Here is a 17,794-nt window from a genome sequence, read left to right as displayed (position 1 = left end):
ATTACAATTAGGTTTTTATCTATGTCTGTTATGGGGTTTTTGTGCTATAGTGCTATCTGACTTAAAATAAAATACAGTTTATTCTAATGATCTGGTCCATCTAAGTATCTTTACTCATTGAAGGAAACCCTTGAAGAATATTAAAGGCACTACAAACATCAAACAACTTCTTCAAATCTAAGCTTACATGCAGATGATAACACTCATAAGACTTGTAACTGCACAAGCTTAGAATATGAACCTAAATAAGAAATGTTAAACATGAGGCCAACAACTTGAAGCACAAAGGATCATGCTATTATTCCTCCAGATCCCTAAAAAACTTTATTTCATCTATTGTAGAATGTTTTCTTTTATTAGTCTAAAAAAATGAACATAATTTTATCATGGAAGGGAATTGGAAAGTCTCTATCAAGTAGTCACAAGTAACTATTTTGATACTAAAATGACATGGTTCTTCCTTTAAAAGCCATCTCTTAAGGATAGATTTCAATAATTGCTTAGGTCTCTATTAATTGTATCAAAGTGTTGATATTAAAGGCTAATTGACCTCTGCAAAAAGAGCCACCTGAAAAGGATGTACCTAAGTAGTTAGAGTGAACACTTCTACGATGCAGTTGTCAAGAACATCAACTTTTCAATGTTATGTTGAAATCCTACATCAAATAGCTACAAGTAATTTTTATGATATTCAAGTGGCATGGTTCTTCTCTTTTACAAATTGGTTTTTGAAGGTAGGCTTCCTTTGTTTGCTTTTGTTTAGGTTTCCCTCATTACTTTTTTCCTTTTTTTTAAAATGTCATTTTGCCTTTTATAGTTCTATTTCAATGGGCAAGTCAAGAGAAGAAACAAGCCTATGCTTCATTCACATTTGGGTCAATTTCCATCATAGATCGATTTACAAGTTTGAAAGCCCATATTGATTTAACAACCACTAGAGATCTACTCAAGAAAACTAAAATGGAAGTCCCAAACTTTCAATTCTAAACACTAACCAATTCCTCTCAAATTGGTCACCAAGTTAATAGAGAAGGGGTTCACAACCAATAAATCCTTGTAAATAGTAAGCATAAAAACACCTAAAAAAATGACTACTAGAGTTTACAGCTATCTCATTGTTGCTTCAAAGCTTTACCTTTCCAAGTTAAGTGGAAACATACCAGGTTAAGTCTGAACTCATTAGGCTTTGTGTAATGCATTTTATTAGAGATGTAAAGGCACTAATCGAACAAAGATCAACGAGTTCAACCAAAAATATTTAGATCGTCCAAATGAAAACTTGTTAGGAGAGAAAATGTTTAGATTTCTATTACTCTAATCACCGACCAAGGCAAGGCATCTATCCAATATGCAAGATTGTGCACAAACACATGCACATAGATTCATATTTCATTTATGAAAACAAAGGGAAGCCTTAGAATTTTGTGTGAAAAAGGATAGTACACAAAATAGATAGTAAGATGGATGGAATATAAATTATGAGGATTTTAATTTTTTAATTTTTCTTAGGGAGAATGCCATTAAAGGCCTTAAAAACAAAAAAATTTTATTATAATTTGGACTTAAATGAATTTGATATTACTCTGCAGGCTTTGCGGCCTTTATTGCCAATTTTTTTGGGATCAAAAGTATGATTTTGTCCTTTGTTTGATTTGAATTTAGAAAACCTGCATAAAAAACTTAAAGCAATGGATTTTATCTCTTCTTTCTCATTTCTTCAGTTGTCGCTCTGCCATTATTGACCATCGTCGATGTGGACGAGTGTAGAAGTCTTGGCTGTTAATACTTCAACCACAGATCATGATTTTTCATCTCTTTCCTTGCATCAAGTCACTATTGATTGTTGTTGATCACTATGACCCCTGGAACCTAACCCCTTACTATCGTTGGAGGAGGACTGTGCTAGTCGAGATCTTTCTCTCCATTCATTCTTTTTCCTTGTTCCTCCCCTATGGTGCATTCTTATCGGTTTTCTCCCTCATTTTCCCTTACTTCACATATCACCGAAAAAGAATGCTAACACTCAGTTTTCCCTCTTTCAACTTATGCTTTGTGCTAATAGACAATAAATCTTTGCTTTGTATCAGCCTGTAGTAGTTTACATCATTCTAGTTTTTGAAATTTGGCATGCTTTATTGATGAGATTGTATTCTTTAGTTTTAGTGAAACAGTATATCCAAATGTGTTTTATTTATGCACAATGAACGTGAAACCATATAGCTCCGCAAGCTTTAATTTGAAGGTAGTTTTGGCTAAAGAAAGATATTTTGGATGCTCTTGTTTAAAAATCTTACAAGCCTTGTTTATTGTCCATATCATTTTTTTCATGCTTGCTACGACAATTTAGCTAAACATAATATTGTTGTAGGTTTTGTGCATTTGTTTTGAAAAAATAGGACTATTTAGCACTTAGTCACAAAGCTCTAATGTGCTTCTTGTTTTAAATCTAAAACCCAAAACCTGTGATAGTTCAAAATAATATGACTTTCAATTGAGAATATATGAATCTTGTGTTGTACATAGTGGATATTGTGTTGTACATTGTTTGTTTAAGTTGAGCTTTTTGTCAAGCCTGGCCTAATGATAAATTAAAATCGCATGGACTTTCAGTTGAGAATATATAAACCTTGTATTATGCATAGTAGATATTGTGTTGTACATTATTTGCCTAAATTGAGTATTTTGTTAAGCCTAACCTACTGATAACCTGAAATCGCATGGACTTTTAATTGAAAGTATATGAACCTTGTGTTGCGCATAGTGAATTTTATGTTGTACATTATTTGCCTAACTTGAGCATTTTGTTAATTCTAGCCTATTGATAAACTAGAATCATATGGACTTTTAGTTGAGAATATATGAATCTTATGTTGTGCATAGTAGATATTGTGTTATAGATTGTTTGCCTACTTGTGCATTTTATTAAGCCCAACCTATTTTTTGATAAATTAAAATTGTATGGACTTTTAGTTGAGAATATATGAATATTGTATTGTGTATAGTAGATATTATACTATACATTGTTTGCCTATTTGTTAATTTTGTTAAGTCTAACCCACTGATAAAATAGAATCGTATGGACTTTTAGTTAAGAATATATAAATCTTATGTTGTGCATAATGGATATTGTATTGTGTATTGTTTGCTTACTTGTGCATGGTGGATGTTGTGCCGTGCATAGTCTATTTCGTTGTTTCGAGGGTTCATGCAGGTTCTGAATTCAAATCAAATAAAAAGCAAAATCATACTTTTGGTTTTAAGAAAGTTGACAATAAAAATCTCAAGGCCTGCAGAGCAATATCAAATTTATTTTTTTATAATAATTTTTTTTTTCAAGGTCCTTAATGTTATTTTCCTTTTTTCTTACCACAAGACAAAACTCAAATGCAATGCTATGCCCCACCTGACCATCCATCCCAATCCGTAAGCCACGATGGATCAAGACGGTGTCGTTTCTAGAGGGTGGAACATGAAAATATCGTCATTTCCCGGCACCAGTATGGTGCAGAGATAGACATAATCGTCTCTTTCAACGGCGGGTCGTCGCCATTGTCAGTGGAAACTGTAAAAGGCTCAGAAATGCCTCTCTCGCTTTTGCAAATAACCTCTACTTCTCCTCTACATTCCACCTTTCATCATCTGAGTCCTTCTATCTTGCCTAAATCCCTCTTCCCTACTTTTCAACCAGAATCAAAGGCCCTGAAACGATGGATCTTTTCCACTAAACCAACACTGCATCGAAGAACACCTAAAACTGGTACTGCCCATGCTTCTTTGCTTGAGACTCCAGTTTTATGGGCAGGTAGGCTTTGCATCTTTTATGCCCTCCTCAAGGCTGGATTGGCTGGATCTCGAGAAAACCCGCTTGTTTCAGGTTTATGTTTATACCTTGCTCTGTGTTGTCTGATTTTGTTTTCAAGTTTTGAATTTGCACATTTGGATTTGGATTTTATTGGGAGAGAAATTTTAATGTGTCCTTATTTGTAAGTTGATTATCTCCTGCAGATTTGGAAATTGATGACAGCGATGAATCTGGTGATTTGGGGTTCTCTAAATGGACTCAGAGTATACTGGGTAAACCAGGTGTGCTAAGCGTCCTTCTTTTCTGATCTTATGATTTGCTTTGGAGGTGTTTTTTTTTTTTTTGAAATCTTTGGTCATGTACTTTTGACCTATTAATGTAATGTTTCATGTATATTAATACTCATTCAATGCATTTCCTACCAAGGATTCTCTGTTAATGTTACTGAGGATTATCAGTTAGCTGTTAACTGTTACTATCAGTTACTGTAGTTAGTTGGTTAGGATAGCTATTTGATTGCAACAACCCACTGATCCATATAAATAACATAAGTAAAGGTAAGTTAGGATGTAATTCATATCCAAAATATTTGTTCTCTGCCCAGCAGCTTTGTCCACGCTTGATACTCGCAGTGTAGCTTCCTGGAATGCCAGAAAATTTACCTGGCTCCTTGAGGTCCAGGTCTGAGGTCAATGGAAAAGTGGCTTATGCGCCAGACACTAAGTCCTGGTGGCCAATTCATTTTTCAGGCACATATTTTTGTAATCCGAATAATAATAATAATGAATTATGATATGCACATAATGCATGTTGATCTTTTATCTGTCTTTTACTTTTGTACTTGTAACATCTTTACTGTTCTAACTAAAATAATCTATCCTCTGATGTCATGTTGTTAGCCTGCATGGTGATCTCTCATAATGGATAGTGATCATCTGTCTTGTACTGTTTTGCTAATAGCGTGTAAATGCCAATAATGGAGGAACTCACAAGCATGTTGACTTGCCGTTGGGATTGATGTTGCTTGGGGTTTGCAGTCTTCTGAAATGATGTTGTTTTGGGCGAATGCCTCACCTTGTAGTGATTTTAGAAATCGACAAAATATATGTGGACCATTCTGGAGTTCTGAGAGGGCCTGAGATGTCAATTTGTTGCCATTTACACAAGGTCTTTTTGACTTTTGGGTGGCATTAGGAACATTGTAAACTGTCATGGTGCTTCATGCTGGGGGTTGCTTATAACTAGAGTATAATGTAAAACACTGAAAAGTCTCCTTGAAATTTTCTCCATATTTTTACTACCTGGCTGCACAATGACTCTGGAAAATAAATAGTAGATAATTAATGCTTGGTATTCATGGATCCTTGACTGGCTTCCCTTTCGTAACACATTCAATATACTTGTGGCTCTATCTGGGTAACTGTTGTGTTGTACGTGCATAACAAATCTCTTTTCATGGTCAAGTCTTTTTTATTTAAAACTGATTATACTGGACTTGTTTTTAGTTTGCATTTTGTCTGAATTAAAACCCCCCCCCCCCTTTTTTTTCACGATGTTGTTATATTTCGTCTCTCCCTTTGAGCAGCAAAGCAAGAAGCTACTGGAAGGAAGCTGGTAAGCAAATGGCATGCTACAACAAAGGGCACACTTCGAAGAAACTATAGAGTCCCATCCAAGTCCGAGGGACGGCGTCTTCTTAAAGCTGTTGCTTCTCTATTGTCTGATGATGATCACTTCACTGATGCCACCTCTCACAAGGTATTATATTTCCCCTCCTATTTTTCTCTGACTCAGCAAAAACCTCCCTCAATTTTAAAAAATAGCAAATATTTCCTCAACCATGACTCTTAATGATTCAAAACTTTTCTGTCCACTCTTCCGTTTATTCCATTACTGGAGATGCCACTTCAGGATCTGTCATTTGAAGCCACATCTCTATTGAGGCGCAATGGATACAAGGTTTAAATTTTCTGTTTTAAAAAATGAGGGAGATGTTTGGAAACAGGTCAAAATCAGAGAAGCATTTGCATGTTTTCCTTATTAATTGAACTTAAACATATGCTTGACTTAACATCTTGGGAGGCCAATGCAGGGTTGTCAAATTAGGAGGGAAAGTGCTCATGGAGAGAGTGTGTGTTGTAACAATGTGAGAGCTCTTTTTGATGAACTTCCAACTCCACACCTGATTGTGGAAATCACTCCTTTCCCTTCTGGATCTCTCACTGAGAAGGATTACACTAAAGCAGAGAAGCTTGAGAAGGTTCTCAGATCCAGTCCTTCTGTGTGAGCCATGTTAAGCTTGAGAAGGTGGTTCATTCATATTCCTGTACATATTCTGGGCTAACTACTTGTATATATGTATGATGAATAGAAGAAGCTTGGACAACTTTCAACTTAACACTGCACAGATTGAGTTGGACTGGACCTGGAAAATAACATGATATCATCTTTTTTAACTTTCATCTGTTACCAATCTGTCCAGCGTCTTCTGTATGCTTCCCACCTTGTGAATTATCTTGAGCCGAGTAATTTACATCATCATCTCCAGCATGCATAATTTAATTTTAGTGGTAGAAGGGAAAATATAATTTTAAAAAGGATACTTATGCCTTTATATAAAATAAAGTAGGTAAAATTAATTATTTGATTTTTATAGTTTTAACTTAATTGTAACTCAGTTGTTATAACCTAATTCCAAAACTTTCACTTGTTGTAAATCAATTTTTAAAGTTTTGATTTGAATAAAATTTGATCCTTAAACTATGACTTGGTGCAATTTAATCTCTTTATTTTTAACCATTTAAAATATTAGTTCTTATATTTTAGAAAATAAAATTACAAATATTAAATCTTTATAATATTTATCAAATTAAAAGTTTTAGCAATTTAAAATTAATTGATAAATGTCAACATAATTTTAATTTTTAGAATTTCATTTTCAAAATATAATGACTAATATTTTAAATAATTAAAACTATAGAGATTTGGTTGTAGCAAGTTAAAGTTCAAGAATTAAATTATAACTAAATTAAAAATATAACGATTGAGTTACAATGAATGAAAATTTAATGATTGAATTACAATTAAGTCAAAAATATAGGAATCAAATGATTACTTTTTTCAATAAAATAATTAAAAGAGATAGTCATTGTCATATTCTTAGAAGATTTTTTGCTTCATAAAATAAGTTTTTTTTTAATTTATAGGATTATAATTTATTTCCAAAAATATCATTGATAATGATACTTTATGGTGGATTATTACATTATAAGGGTTAAACATATTTATCAAGGTGTATTTTGAAGGAGAAAAATGTTTTTCAGACATCACTTATTTTAATGATATGTATAAGTTAGTTAAAAGAAATTTATAATTATATTGAGTAATAGAGGGAGTAGTAAGAAAAACGTAATAAATAATATACTGGGATATATCATTTTTTATGAGCTTGAAAAGATCTTACGATACCAAGCAGATCTCAACCTTATGATTTAACTTTTTTCCGGAAAAAACCTTTGATTCAACACTTACTCCTGAATTCAACTAACGTTCACTTCCTATTGTGTAGCACAGGAACATTTCCTTATATGTAATACCTTTAATAACATAAACTTTATGAAATCTATATGATGTAATTATAGCCCAATCAAAATAAACAAAAATATTAACAATAATGCTTGTGATTTATTCAATAAGCAATAAACATGACATTTACTAATTCATTAACCAACATAAAAAACATACTCCCTCTGTGATATTTAAAAATATAAAATATTTTTAATATTTTAAAATATAATCATTATTTTTTAAAAAAAGTATCCTTATTAAATAAATTATTTTATATTTATTTTATGTAAAGAACCCTATTAAATAGAAATAAATTTAAAAAGATATGATTATTTTAAAAATAAATAATTATTTTATTAAAAATAAATTTTAATTAAAAATATTATATATTTTTTAATGAAGAGAATAACCACTGACAATAGTACAAACCATTGGCCCAAAAAAAGGCAGGACAAATCGCCAAAAGTCCGATTGGCCCAATACATATTTTCACTCCATTATTCTAAGAAAAATTAAAATTAAAATTCTTACCAAAAAAAAGAAAACAAAACTGCTACCAAAAAAAAAAATCAAATTGAATTGAATTCCCCTGTTAAAGTGTCAAACCATAGCAGTGGGTGTTCTCTTTAACTTTTTTTATATTTATATATCTATTTACCCAAAAGATAATATCGACTTTCTTCTGTTAAACTGAGAAAACCCATGCATTACATTGCAGGGTATTACGAAACAGTTCTAGCCTAATAATTTAAGAAAGTATAATACTTCTACTTTACCATCATATATTGATATTATTGAACTTTTAATTATCTTAAAATTTTAATCATCTTTCATTTATTAAAGAATATTTGGCATTTTTTGCCTTCAATTAATTATCTTAAAGTATATACTCTCTCTAAATCATGACTTAAGTTATAGTTAATTAATTCATGATTTATAAATAATTTTAGTTTAAATCTTAAATTTTTTTAAAATATTTATATCTTTTCATTTGTACTTTTATTAAATATTTATGTAAGAGCTTTGATAACAGTAATTAAGATTTTAATGTATAATTTTTTTTAAAAAAATAATAAATAAAATAAGGATGTATTTTTTTTACTAGCGAAATAAAGATGTAATTAAAAAAAATATAAAAATTATTTAATACTTTATATTTTGAATTATGTAAAATTTTTAGAAGGTGTCTTGCATATACATTGTAAAGGACTATATGATGTCTAAATAAATAATATTAAGTTTATGTTATATTTTTTTATTTTTGAATTTTTAGTAAGAATCATAAATATCAACAAAAATACACGGTTTCATACAAGTCAGGATCAAATTAAATTCTGCATGTGAAGAAAACAAAATTTTATTTTAGAAAGAAACATGCACATAATCAAAAGGAAAAAAAAAAAGACTATAGCCCGTCATTTATTAATAAATAAAAGTAAAAATAAGAATTTTATAAATAAAAATATTTATTTTGAATAATAAAATGATTTTATTTTTAAAACGGTGATGGATGACGTGGCTTCAGTTAGGAAGCTGGAAGAGAAGTTATCACGTGGACCGCTCCCGCCCTCAGAATGACGCTCCCGCGGTCGTTGGCCCCACTCTCTCCCTCAAATCTCTCCCCCCAATTCTTCTGCCTGTGATCTCTCTCTCAGTCCAAACGCTTCTTTCCCTCTTCCCACTCCCCAGTCCACCACCACCACTCCTCCAAAGATAATCATCCCCCTCCCATGGACCAGCTCTCCGCGGGGCCTCTCGTCCCCGCCGTCAAATCCGACCTCCCCAAGCTCCCCGCCGCCTGCGATACTCCCGCCGCCGAGCGTTTCATGTCTGAGCCCGACAAGGATTTCTTGTGCCCGATTTGCATGCAAATCATCAAGGACGCTTTCCTCACTTCTTGCGGCCACAGCTTCTGCTATATGTGCATCATTACTCACCTCCGCAACAAGAGTGATTGCCCTTGCTGCGGTCACTACCTCACTAGCAACCAGTTGTTCCCTAATTTCTTGCTTGATAAGGTCTGCCCCAGCTCCCAATGATTCACCTAGGGCTTTAATTTCTGATGCCTGTATATTTGACCAAACTGAACACGCTTACCTGAATTGGATCCTAAAATCCTTCTAGCTGGAGTTGTATTCCTTGGTAGATAAACGTTTCTATGATTGCACTTAAGAGAATAAGTAGCTAATATTCTTATACAGTTCGTGTTGGACTGTGCCTAATTGTCTTTGGGCTTAGTGATTTGGGACTGACTGGTTATGAAGTGAGTCGAGGAAAAGGGAGGGGGTTTCTTGGGTTTATATTCATTCTTATCTTGAGCCGTCTTTTCATTCTAATTCACTGCTTGTAATGTTCCCCAGTTTAACACCATCATTATGTGTGGAATCGGAAGCGTGAAAGTTTGGCTATCTAATTTGTACGTAATTAGTATCTTGAAATAGTCCACTTCGAAATGCAGCTTATTGTTATACGGTTTCTGTACCACATTTGTAGCTACTAAAGAAGACCTCCGCTTGTCAAATATCAAAAACAGCCTCCCCTGTGGAACATTTTCGGTTGTCATTGCAAAAGGTTGGTTTTAGTTTTACTTCACTTTTGTTGTTAGAAATTTATTTGAGAGAAGTTATATCGTGATGTGACCTATAAATATACGTATTGGTTATTTTTATTCGTGACTTTTGATCTGATTAATAATTCACTTTTACTACTTGTGCTCTTAAGAAAGATTTTTAAATTATTTGTGCCACTGTGGATACATGCCACCTTGTTGATAATGAGAAATTTAGGTATTCAAGCTTATACACTTGTGGTACCTTTTTTTCTAATTAAATTAGAACAAGTGAGTTTTAAATTTTAAAATAAGTTGAAAGTGTTAATGACAAGGTATGTAATGTGTAAAGAAAAATCCATTCATCCCAATTTGATTGGAAAATAGTAACTTAAGTATATAAATTTAAGTGTCAAGGCTTTTTTCCTTTGGTAATTAGTACGTCATTGAACGAGACCTTTTGGTCAATGGTATTTTCAAAAGGTTGGTCATTAATAGAACACAATGGTAACTGGTATGTCATGATTATGAGGTGGATGTAGATGAAAGCAAATTTGGATAATGAAGGTAAGAGATTTCATGTATTCTAATTTTTGCAATGCGTATTATGCCCTTGTGATCAATACCTATTAGTTTTTATCTTTTTTGTTACTTTTTAAAGTAGGATCACAAAGTCATTTTCCATTATCAGTTACTTTTTCCATTCAATTTTTTTACTTTATTCCACTCTTTCTATTAAACAAGCAATTGGCACATTTACTTGGTAGATTATAATCTCTAATAAGACAAACAAAAAGTGGACTTCTAAGGATGCAGAGTGGTAGACTATTTATTTTGTTTAGAGTCTATGGGACCTTTTTTGACAATTTATTCATCTCTAAATCCTGGAACAGGGTTGTGATGTGACAATTAAGGAGGTAGACACCCTTTTGTTCCTCCTTGCTGAGAAGAAAAGAAAAATGGAACAAGAAGAGGCTGAGAGAAACATGCAGATATTGCTAGACTTTTTGCATTGCTTAAGGAAGCAAAAAGTTGAAGAGCTGAAGGAGGTTTGATGCCAGCAACTTTTATGACCATATTTCTGACTAGAGTATTTCTGGCTTATATTTCTTTTCTTTGAGTGTGCATTACTGAATCCATGTTATTCCAATCTAGATATAATCAGTTTTGTTTATCGCTAATTATTGCAATAAAATGGTGTTTGATTTTAGGTGCAAACTGATCTCCAGTTCATAAAAGAGGACATAAGTGCTGTGGATAAACATAGAATGGATTTGTATCGTGCAAGAGACAGGTACTCTGTGAAATTGAGGATGCTTGATGAGTCTGGATCAAGGAAGTCATGGCATTCATCGGTGGATAAAAACAGCAGTGGCCATATGTCTAGCCCTCTAAATGTGCGAGGAGCATTGTCTTCTGGGAGTCTTCCAATGAAACTTGATGGGAAGGGCCAAGTAAGCTCACATGGAATCCAGAGAAAAGAAGCTATTAGCGGATCAGATTCCCAATATTTAAATCAATCCAGTATTGCTTTAATTAAAAAAAAGAGGGTGCATGCACAGGTAATGAAGATCTTATTTTCTGTTATCTATCCAGATATTTTGATTTCTTATGTTTCACTATTTTCTGTTCGCACCAATAGTTAATTCCTAGTTACTACCTCTGTATGAACTGATTTTTCAAATTTAATGCTGGTAAAAAACTTGTTAGGTAACTTATTAGGTATCTCTGGATTTGGAATCTTTGTGTCTTGCAGCTTCTTGTTATTGGATTTGTTTTTGTTTACTTATTGGAACAGTTCAATGATCTACAAGAATGTTACCTACAAAAACGACGTCATTCAGCAGAGAAGCCTCATAGCCAACAAGAAGAAGATAAATATGTCATAAACCGAGAGGGTTATGCTCCTGGTCTTTCGGAGTTTCAATCAGTCTTGACAACTTTCACACAATACAGGTATTCTCGTCTGTCTTTGCTTTTATTTGTAGTCATTGATTAGGTGATGTCAATTACTATATTCCTGAGCATAAAAAAAAAAAAAAAAACTGAATTCCTTTATTTTTCATTTGATATAGTCGACTGAGGGTCATTGCGGAAGTTAGGCATGAGGATCTATTTCATTCAGCCAACATAGTGTCAAGGTAAGTTGCTTCCATGAAATTGACTATTTGGGGTATATCTCTGCTGTACTGTCTCTTTGTCATTGTTATGTTAGAATTAATTTTTTTGGGCCAAGCTATTGTCATTTAATGGGTTGTGGTTGGGTTACCTTCAAAGTCATGTCATGGGTCAATGATGGCTGCTTTCTTATTTGAAGTATAACTTGTCCTCGATATGATATGCATTATCAGAGATATGACCATTTTGATGCTGATTATCTTGATAAAGTTTTCGTTTGTTCTTTGAATCTTGTTTAAGATTTGATGCAACAGGATGCGGATGTGGAATTGTAGTGAGGGCTAACTCAAAACTCAATGCTTTGTATTGTCACTAGCTCACTGCCAAGCTAGGTTGGCATACCTGGTTGTTATTTTTATTATTATTGGTTTTAACTTTTTGTGGGGAAGGGAACTATTTAAGTCTTGTGTGCCACCCAGCCTTGTGCAAAAGGAAAAAAATATCTGCATATTATATGTGATGCCATTGTTGGCAGTGTTACATGGCCTTGCTGGTACCCAAATTCTTTGCGCAGAAGTCAATGCAGAAATGAGAATATTAGTTGTTATGACAAGACAATACTTTTTATTTGTCGTCAATGTACTTTCCATGTTCCCATTATTATCCTAATGTAATGAGTAAGATGAATTAAACTACACCCATGAAATGAAATTGAGTACCATACTTACCTGGTAAGATGAATTTATGTGTTTCAAAAATGTGGAAAAATTGAGTACCACACTTACCTAGTTATTGAATTTGCCATGCTTATTACAGCATTGAGTTTGACCGTGATGATGAGTTGTTTGCTACTGCTGGAGTTTCCCGACGCATAAAAGTTTTTGACTTCTCTAATGTAAGATCAGCATCCTCTTAATTTGTTATTAGTTTTGACTTTCTGTTATTCAGATTTATGTTTATCCTTTGGTGAGTTTGGGTATAACCATTGATCACATGGTAGAACTGTATCACTATACATGGTGACGGTGAATTGGACATGAGTTATTTAACTCTTTTGATAGCCATTTCCTTGAAATTTCCTGATCCTCGACGTTGTTAAATTTGTTTCCATCATAACATAGTTACCTTTATATCCAACGTAAAAAATCTGGGTTTAAGTGATTATTGGATGCCCATTTAAATATATCTAGCAATACAGACATCATGGAGCATGATGTGTTTGTTTGCCTCAACTATTCATAAGACTATTGGGGAATTAGTTATTAAAAGTAATGGTTATAGCTTCTTTTCTATGGTCTTGTTGTCACGTCAGCAAATTACATGAATGCAAGGATAATGATTTTGAACGCTATTGCTTTCCAGGTTGTTAATGAACCTTCAGGTGCACACTGTCCTGTTGTGGAGATGCCTACACGCTCAAAACTTAGTTGCTTGAGTTGGAACAAATATGCAAAGAACCACATAGCTAGTAGTGATTATGAAGGAATTGTTACTGTTTGGGATGTAAATACTCGACAGGTAACTTATGAAATCATTATAATCAGTTTGATATGACGAATGCAATTTTAATTGTGAAAGGATGGGCATAATGTTTTATTTTTGTCACTCATGTATTTTTTTTTTTTTTCTTTTGGCAGAGTTTAATGGAATATGAAGAGCATGAAAAGCGCGCATGGAGTGTTGATTTTTCAAGAACAGATCCCTTTATGCTTGTCTCTGGCAGTGATGACTGTAAGGTGACCCAGAACACTCAACTTAAGCTTATGAACATCGCCCTGGCATGTTTGTGTAATTTTATGTGACATTCTAATTTAGTTGATACAAGACAGGGAAAATCATACACAATCATCTTTCTGGGCTATTAGTGGTCAAATGTTTCCATAACTATATAAAATGTATGTATGAGTTAACTATTCTCTATGCATTACTCTTTGTCAAATTCTGAATTTGTTTTCCATTTATGCGCCTTCTTAGCAGCTTGTGTATTTTTGTCACTATTGTTTTATTAAATGCTTATGACCTGGATTGTTGGGGCACTTGACAAGAAACCCTCACAAGATGTTTACTACCTTTCTGTCCTTGCCCAATGTTGTCTCTTCTGTTGATGGAAATTGGGGGGGGGGGGGCCCAAAAAAAAAAAAAGCCTTGAATGACTTCAGTTGTTTGATAGTATGGAGGTCCAGTGCAAGTGCTATTTGTAAACTGGAGCCTGGAGGTGGAGTGAGGTGTTAATCCTAGCTAAGCTATTGTGATCGTGTCATGGTTACTTATTTCTTAAGGTTTGGGTTATTTTGAGGAATAGCATGATGATGTGTATTCTTTTACTTTCATAATACAGATATAATATATTTCCTGTATCCAGAAATAATAGATTTTTGAAATGATCAAATTTTTGATTTCATTAAATCATCTTTCATTTTGAATTGTACATTCAAGGTTGGATAAGCCAACTATAATGTATGCGTTTCCAATGAGCAGGTTAAAGTTTGGCGTACGAATCAGGAGACTAGTGCCATCAACATAGACATGAAAGCAAACATATGTTGCGTCAAGTATAATCCAGGATCTGGAAATTACATTGCAGTATGTACTTTTTGCTGCCCTAGAAGACTGTTTCTGTTGTTAATGCATCTTGAATTGATCTCAAACTTGAAGCATCTTGTAATTTCTTCATTCGACAGTCAACATGCGGTTTCACATGGTATTTCATGGCAATAACTATAGTCAAGAGGTGTTAAAGATTGGAAAAGTCCTGGGGGTTGAGAAAAAGTAACTCGTAGTTCACTCCAAGTAAAAAGAATAAGTATCTTTGTGTGGTCATAGTATTGGTATACATGGAGGTTGAAGAATTAGACTTATATACATGCTGTCATTGAGTCTTTCAATATTATATTTTTGTTCCCTTCCTTTTCCCATGATGGTCACCCAATTTTCTAAGCAATTATGTTGTCTTTTTTCCCATGAAACATGTGTTCCTTTCATCATGTAATCAGTGTTTTTTTTTTTTCTGTCTTACAAAGTTTCTTTAGCTCCATGTCTATAGAGCATGCATCTATTGGATGTAAGATAAATTCTTGAAATTGCATTAGTTGAAGTATCTGTAATTGTATGCAATGATCTTATTGAAAATTACATATGCCTCTTCCCGCCGCCCCTCCTTTTTTGGTCGTAGTCAAAAGTTTTCAACTCAAGCTAATGGGAGAAGGTTTGTTGTTGTTTGTTGTAGTCAACAGTTTTCAACTCAAGCTGATCCTTCTGAGGCTAAACACTTTTAACATGTTTTACAGGTTGGTTCAGCAGATCATCACATCCATTATTATGATCTGAGAAATATCAGCCGTCCACTCCATGTCTTCAATGGCCACAGAAAGGCCGTTTCATATGTGAAATTTTTGTCTAATAATGAACTTGCATCTGCATCAACGGATAGTACACTGCGATTATGGGATGTAAAGGAGAATATACCGGTGAGTAATAAAATAGTTCCCATTTTGCATTAATAATTATTGAGAGAGATCTTGTGGTTAGCAATATTTCCGAGATTGAGTTGTTGATAGAGCACATTGGTGATGTACACTCTATGTAGCCAAATCTACTTAATGAGATAAAACTTGTTGTTATTGTTGCGGGCACCTTTAATTTTTCTCTGTTATGCTTTCTTTGCTACTGTGTCTATAGCCTGTCCGCATGCTAAAAGTTTCATGCCTGTGAGGCTAACTTATCCATTTCAATAAAATTCTTTAATTTCATAGTATTTTTAAAAAATATGAATCGCCATAATAATTGTAGAGTTCAAATTGTGTGTGCAGGTTCGTACTTTCAGAGGCCACACAAACGAGAAAAACTTTGTTGGTCTCACAGTCAACAGCGACTACATAGCTTGTGGCAGCGAAACGAATGAAGTGTTTGTATACCACAAGGTTTGTTAAATCCGATTATGTGGATAATTTTTCATTGATTTTCCTTTAACAAATCTGAAGCTCGATGTCTTTGCAGGAAATTTCCAAGCCTGTGACTTGGCATAGATTCGGTTCACTTGATATTGATGATGCCGAAGATGAGGCAGGGTCTTACTTCATCAGCGCCGTATGCTGGAAGAGCGATAGTCCCACCATACTAACTGCAAATAGTCAGGGGACCATTAAAGTTCTGGTTCTTGCAGCTTGAACATGCAACAAGAAAATATCCAAGAAAAAGCCCACTTGGTATTATCTTTTTCTCTGCTTTGTTTTGTCCCACATGCTGTTTGTAGATAGCATTTAAGTGAATATGGTAGGTGGTAGAAATCATGATTAATGTATATTGAAAGCAATTTATATACAATAGTTTTGACAAAAGAATCACAAGCTATTGGATCAAAATATACATTTTATCTAATATTCATTGGCCTCTAATTGAGTATCTGAGTTCAATACAAGTCCTCTGTCTGTGATTTTCTGATTTATGACAGTGTGAATTCATTGGTGTTGGTGTTATTTCTTTTAGATTGCATTCACTTGAGTGCCGCATGCAGAGGAAATAAAATACGAGACTGAAGAGTCACATCCTAACAGAGCAGTTGCATTGAGCTCTTTCTTAATAATAGTCAAAGGATTAGATTGAACATTTTTTGTTATTTGTTTGAATTAATACAGACTATCTTTTTTGGCAAATATATATATATATACACACAGGCTATCTCTTATTAGTGAAATATCAAAAAAGAAGGTTGGCAAAACTTTTGAAGTTTTACGTTAGAGAGAGCTTGTGTGAATTGTAAATGACCCAGATAATTTTAACAAATTTCTTAGAAAGTTGTTGTAATTTACTCATTTAAAAATAAAATTAATTCGATAGACTATATATCTTGACCTATTATATAATCTTTGAATGTTTGGGGTAAATAGTAGATTAAAATAACTATTACTTTTGAAAAATAAAAGGTATTTTTAATTAAATTTTATTCCCCTAATAAAATAATTATTTGTCTTCAAACTAATCATATCTTTTCATATTTATTCTTATTTAATAAGGTATTTTATCTCAAAATAAATATAAAATGATTTATTTAATAAGGATATTTAAAAAATAATAATAATTATATCTTAAAAAATTAAAAATGTCATTTTATGCCTGAAAGAAGATACATTCTTCTGCTTGGCTCATGTCATGTTATGTGACGTCATGATAAAATAAATAAATTAACACAATCCATATAGATTAAGGCATTAAGCTAATCTCCTAGACATTGATATATCGTTGGTTAAGCATGTGCAACCATGTTTAATAGAATTTGGCCAGTCTGGTGACTATAAAATATAAGTATCAAACAACATCTTCAACATCAACAACAACAAAAAGGGAGCGGAGGTATCTACTGCCCTTGGATTTGCATACAAGATTAACATCAACAGTACATATAAATTGCGATCGATTACGTTCATTAATCGTAACAGCAACTAATGTATCCGTTGATATATCCATAATTTTCTTTGTTGGTGAGATCTATCCATTAGATTCTTCTGATGTCTGCCTGTAATTATCATTTTATTTTGGCTGGCTGGGATCATTGATATAAATTAGTAACATTGATATGACCAAAAGCTATATTTTCCTTAGCATTGCCTTCATAATTTCATGTTTACGAGTCTAGCTTATATTGATATATTGACAATGATATTAATATTGATATAGATTGTCAAAGTTATTTAATCAATGGCAAGTTTCTGGTCTTTTTTAATGAAAGAAGAAAATTATACGGCAGATAATTTTTCCTAACT

At 33.1% G+C, this 17,794-nt stretch overlaps 2 protein-coding genes across 5 annotated transcripts; both read left to right on the top strand.

The window, feature by feature from the left end:
* Window positions 1–3,474: 3,474 nt before the first annotated feature.
* LOC129302150 (uncharacterized) lies at window positions 3,475–6,258 on the top strand. Its single transcript, XM_054940826.1, has 5 exons — window positions 3,475–3,874; window positions 4,006–4,083; window positions 5,388–5,560; window positions 5,895–6,085; window positions 6,174–6,258. Exons 1-5 carry the CDS (start codon window positions 3,580–3,582, stop codon window positions 6,241–6,243), a joined length of 807 nt encoding a protein of 268 aa, XP_054796801.1. The 5' UTR covers window positions 3,475–3,579; the 3' UTR covers window positions 6,244–6,258.
* A 2,728-nt stretch (window positions 6,259–8,986) lies between these two features.
* LOC129302149 (E3 ubiquitin-protein ligase COP1) lies at window positions 8,987–16,877 on the top strand. 4 transcript variants are annotated; one of them, XM_054940823.1, is made up of 14 exons: window positions 8,987–9,387; window positions 9,863–9,940; window positions 10,811–10,966; window positions 11,129–11,479; window positions 11,674–11,873; window positions 11,993–12,058; window positions 12,852–12,930; window positions 13,398–13,553; window positions 13,673–13,771; window positions 14,514–14,618; window positions 15,323–15,502; window positions 15,845–15,955; window positions 16,032–16,240; window positions 16,521–16,877. In XM_054940823.1, the coding sequence occupies exons 1-13, from the start codon at window positions 9,100–9,102 to the stop codon at window positions 16,200–16,202; spliced, it is 2,040 nt and encodes a 679-aa protein (XP_054796798.1). In that variant the 5' UTR covers window positions 8,987–9,099; the 3' UTR covers window positions 16,203–16,240; window positions 16,521–16,877. The 4 variants fall into 4 exon arrangements, with proteins under 4 accessions (XP_054796798.1, XP_054796797.1, XP_054796799.1 ...); XM_054940822.1 differs by lacking the exon at window positions 16,521–16,877 and having other exon boundaries at window positions 16,032–16,452; XM_054940824.1 differs by lacking the exon at window positions 16,521–16,877 and having other exon boundaries at window positions 8,988–9,387; window positions 11,716–11,873; window positions 16,032–16,452.
* Window positions 16,878–17,794: the final 917 nt, after the last annotated feature.

The sequence above is a fragment of the Prosopis cineraria genome, unplaced genomic scaffold, assembly GCF_029017545.1.
Source record: "Prosopis cineraria cultivar Desert tree isolate PC_DT_omini unplaced genomic scaffold, ASM2901754v1 PC2, whole genome shotgun sequence".
In the NCBI taxonomy this organism is placed as follows: Eukaryota; Viridiplantae; Streptophyta; class Magnoliopsida; order Fabales; family Fabaceae; genus Prosopis; species Prosopis cineraria.
This window is presented reverse-complemented; position numbering and strand designations above follow the sequence as displayed.

Coding starts and splice junctions, on each gene's coding strand:
- LOC129302150 (XM_054940826.1), top strand. CDS start 3,580: ATGCCTCTCTCGCTTTTGCAAATAACCTCTACTTCTCCTCTACATTCC. Junction 5,561..5,894: donor CTGATGCCACCTCTCACAAG/GTATTATATTTC, acceptor AGGCCAATGCAG/GGTTGTCAAATTAGGAGGGA. Junction 6,086..6,173: donor CTCAGATCCAGTCCTTCTGT/GTGAGCCATGTT, acceptor TATGATGAATAG/AAGAAGCTTGGACAACTTTC.
- LOC129302149 (XM_054940823.1), top strand. CDS start 9,100: ATGGACCAGCTCTCCGCGGGGCCTCTCGTCCCCGCCGTCAAATCCGAC. Junction 13,772..14,513: donor CTGGCAGTGATGACTGTAAG/GTGACCCAGAAC, acceptor TCCAATGAGCAG/GTTAAAGTTTGGCGTACGAA. Junction 15,956..16,031: donor AAGTGTTTGTATACCACAAG/GTTTGTTAAATC, acceptor ATGTCTTTGCAG/GAAATTTCCAAGCCTGTGAC.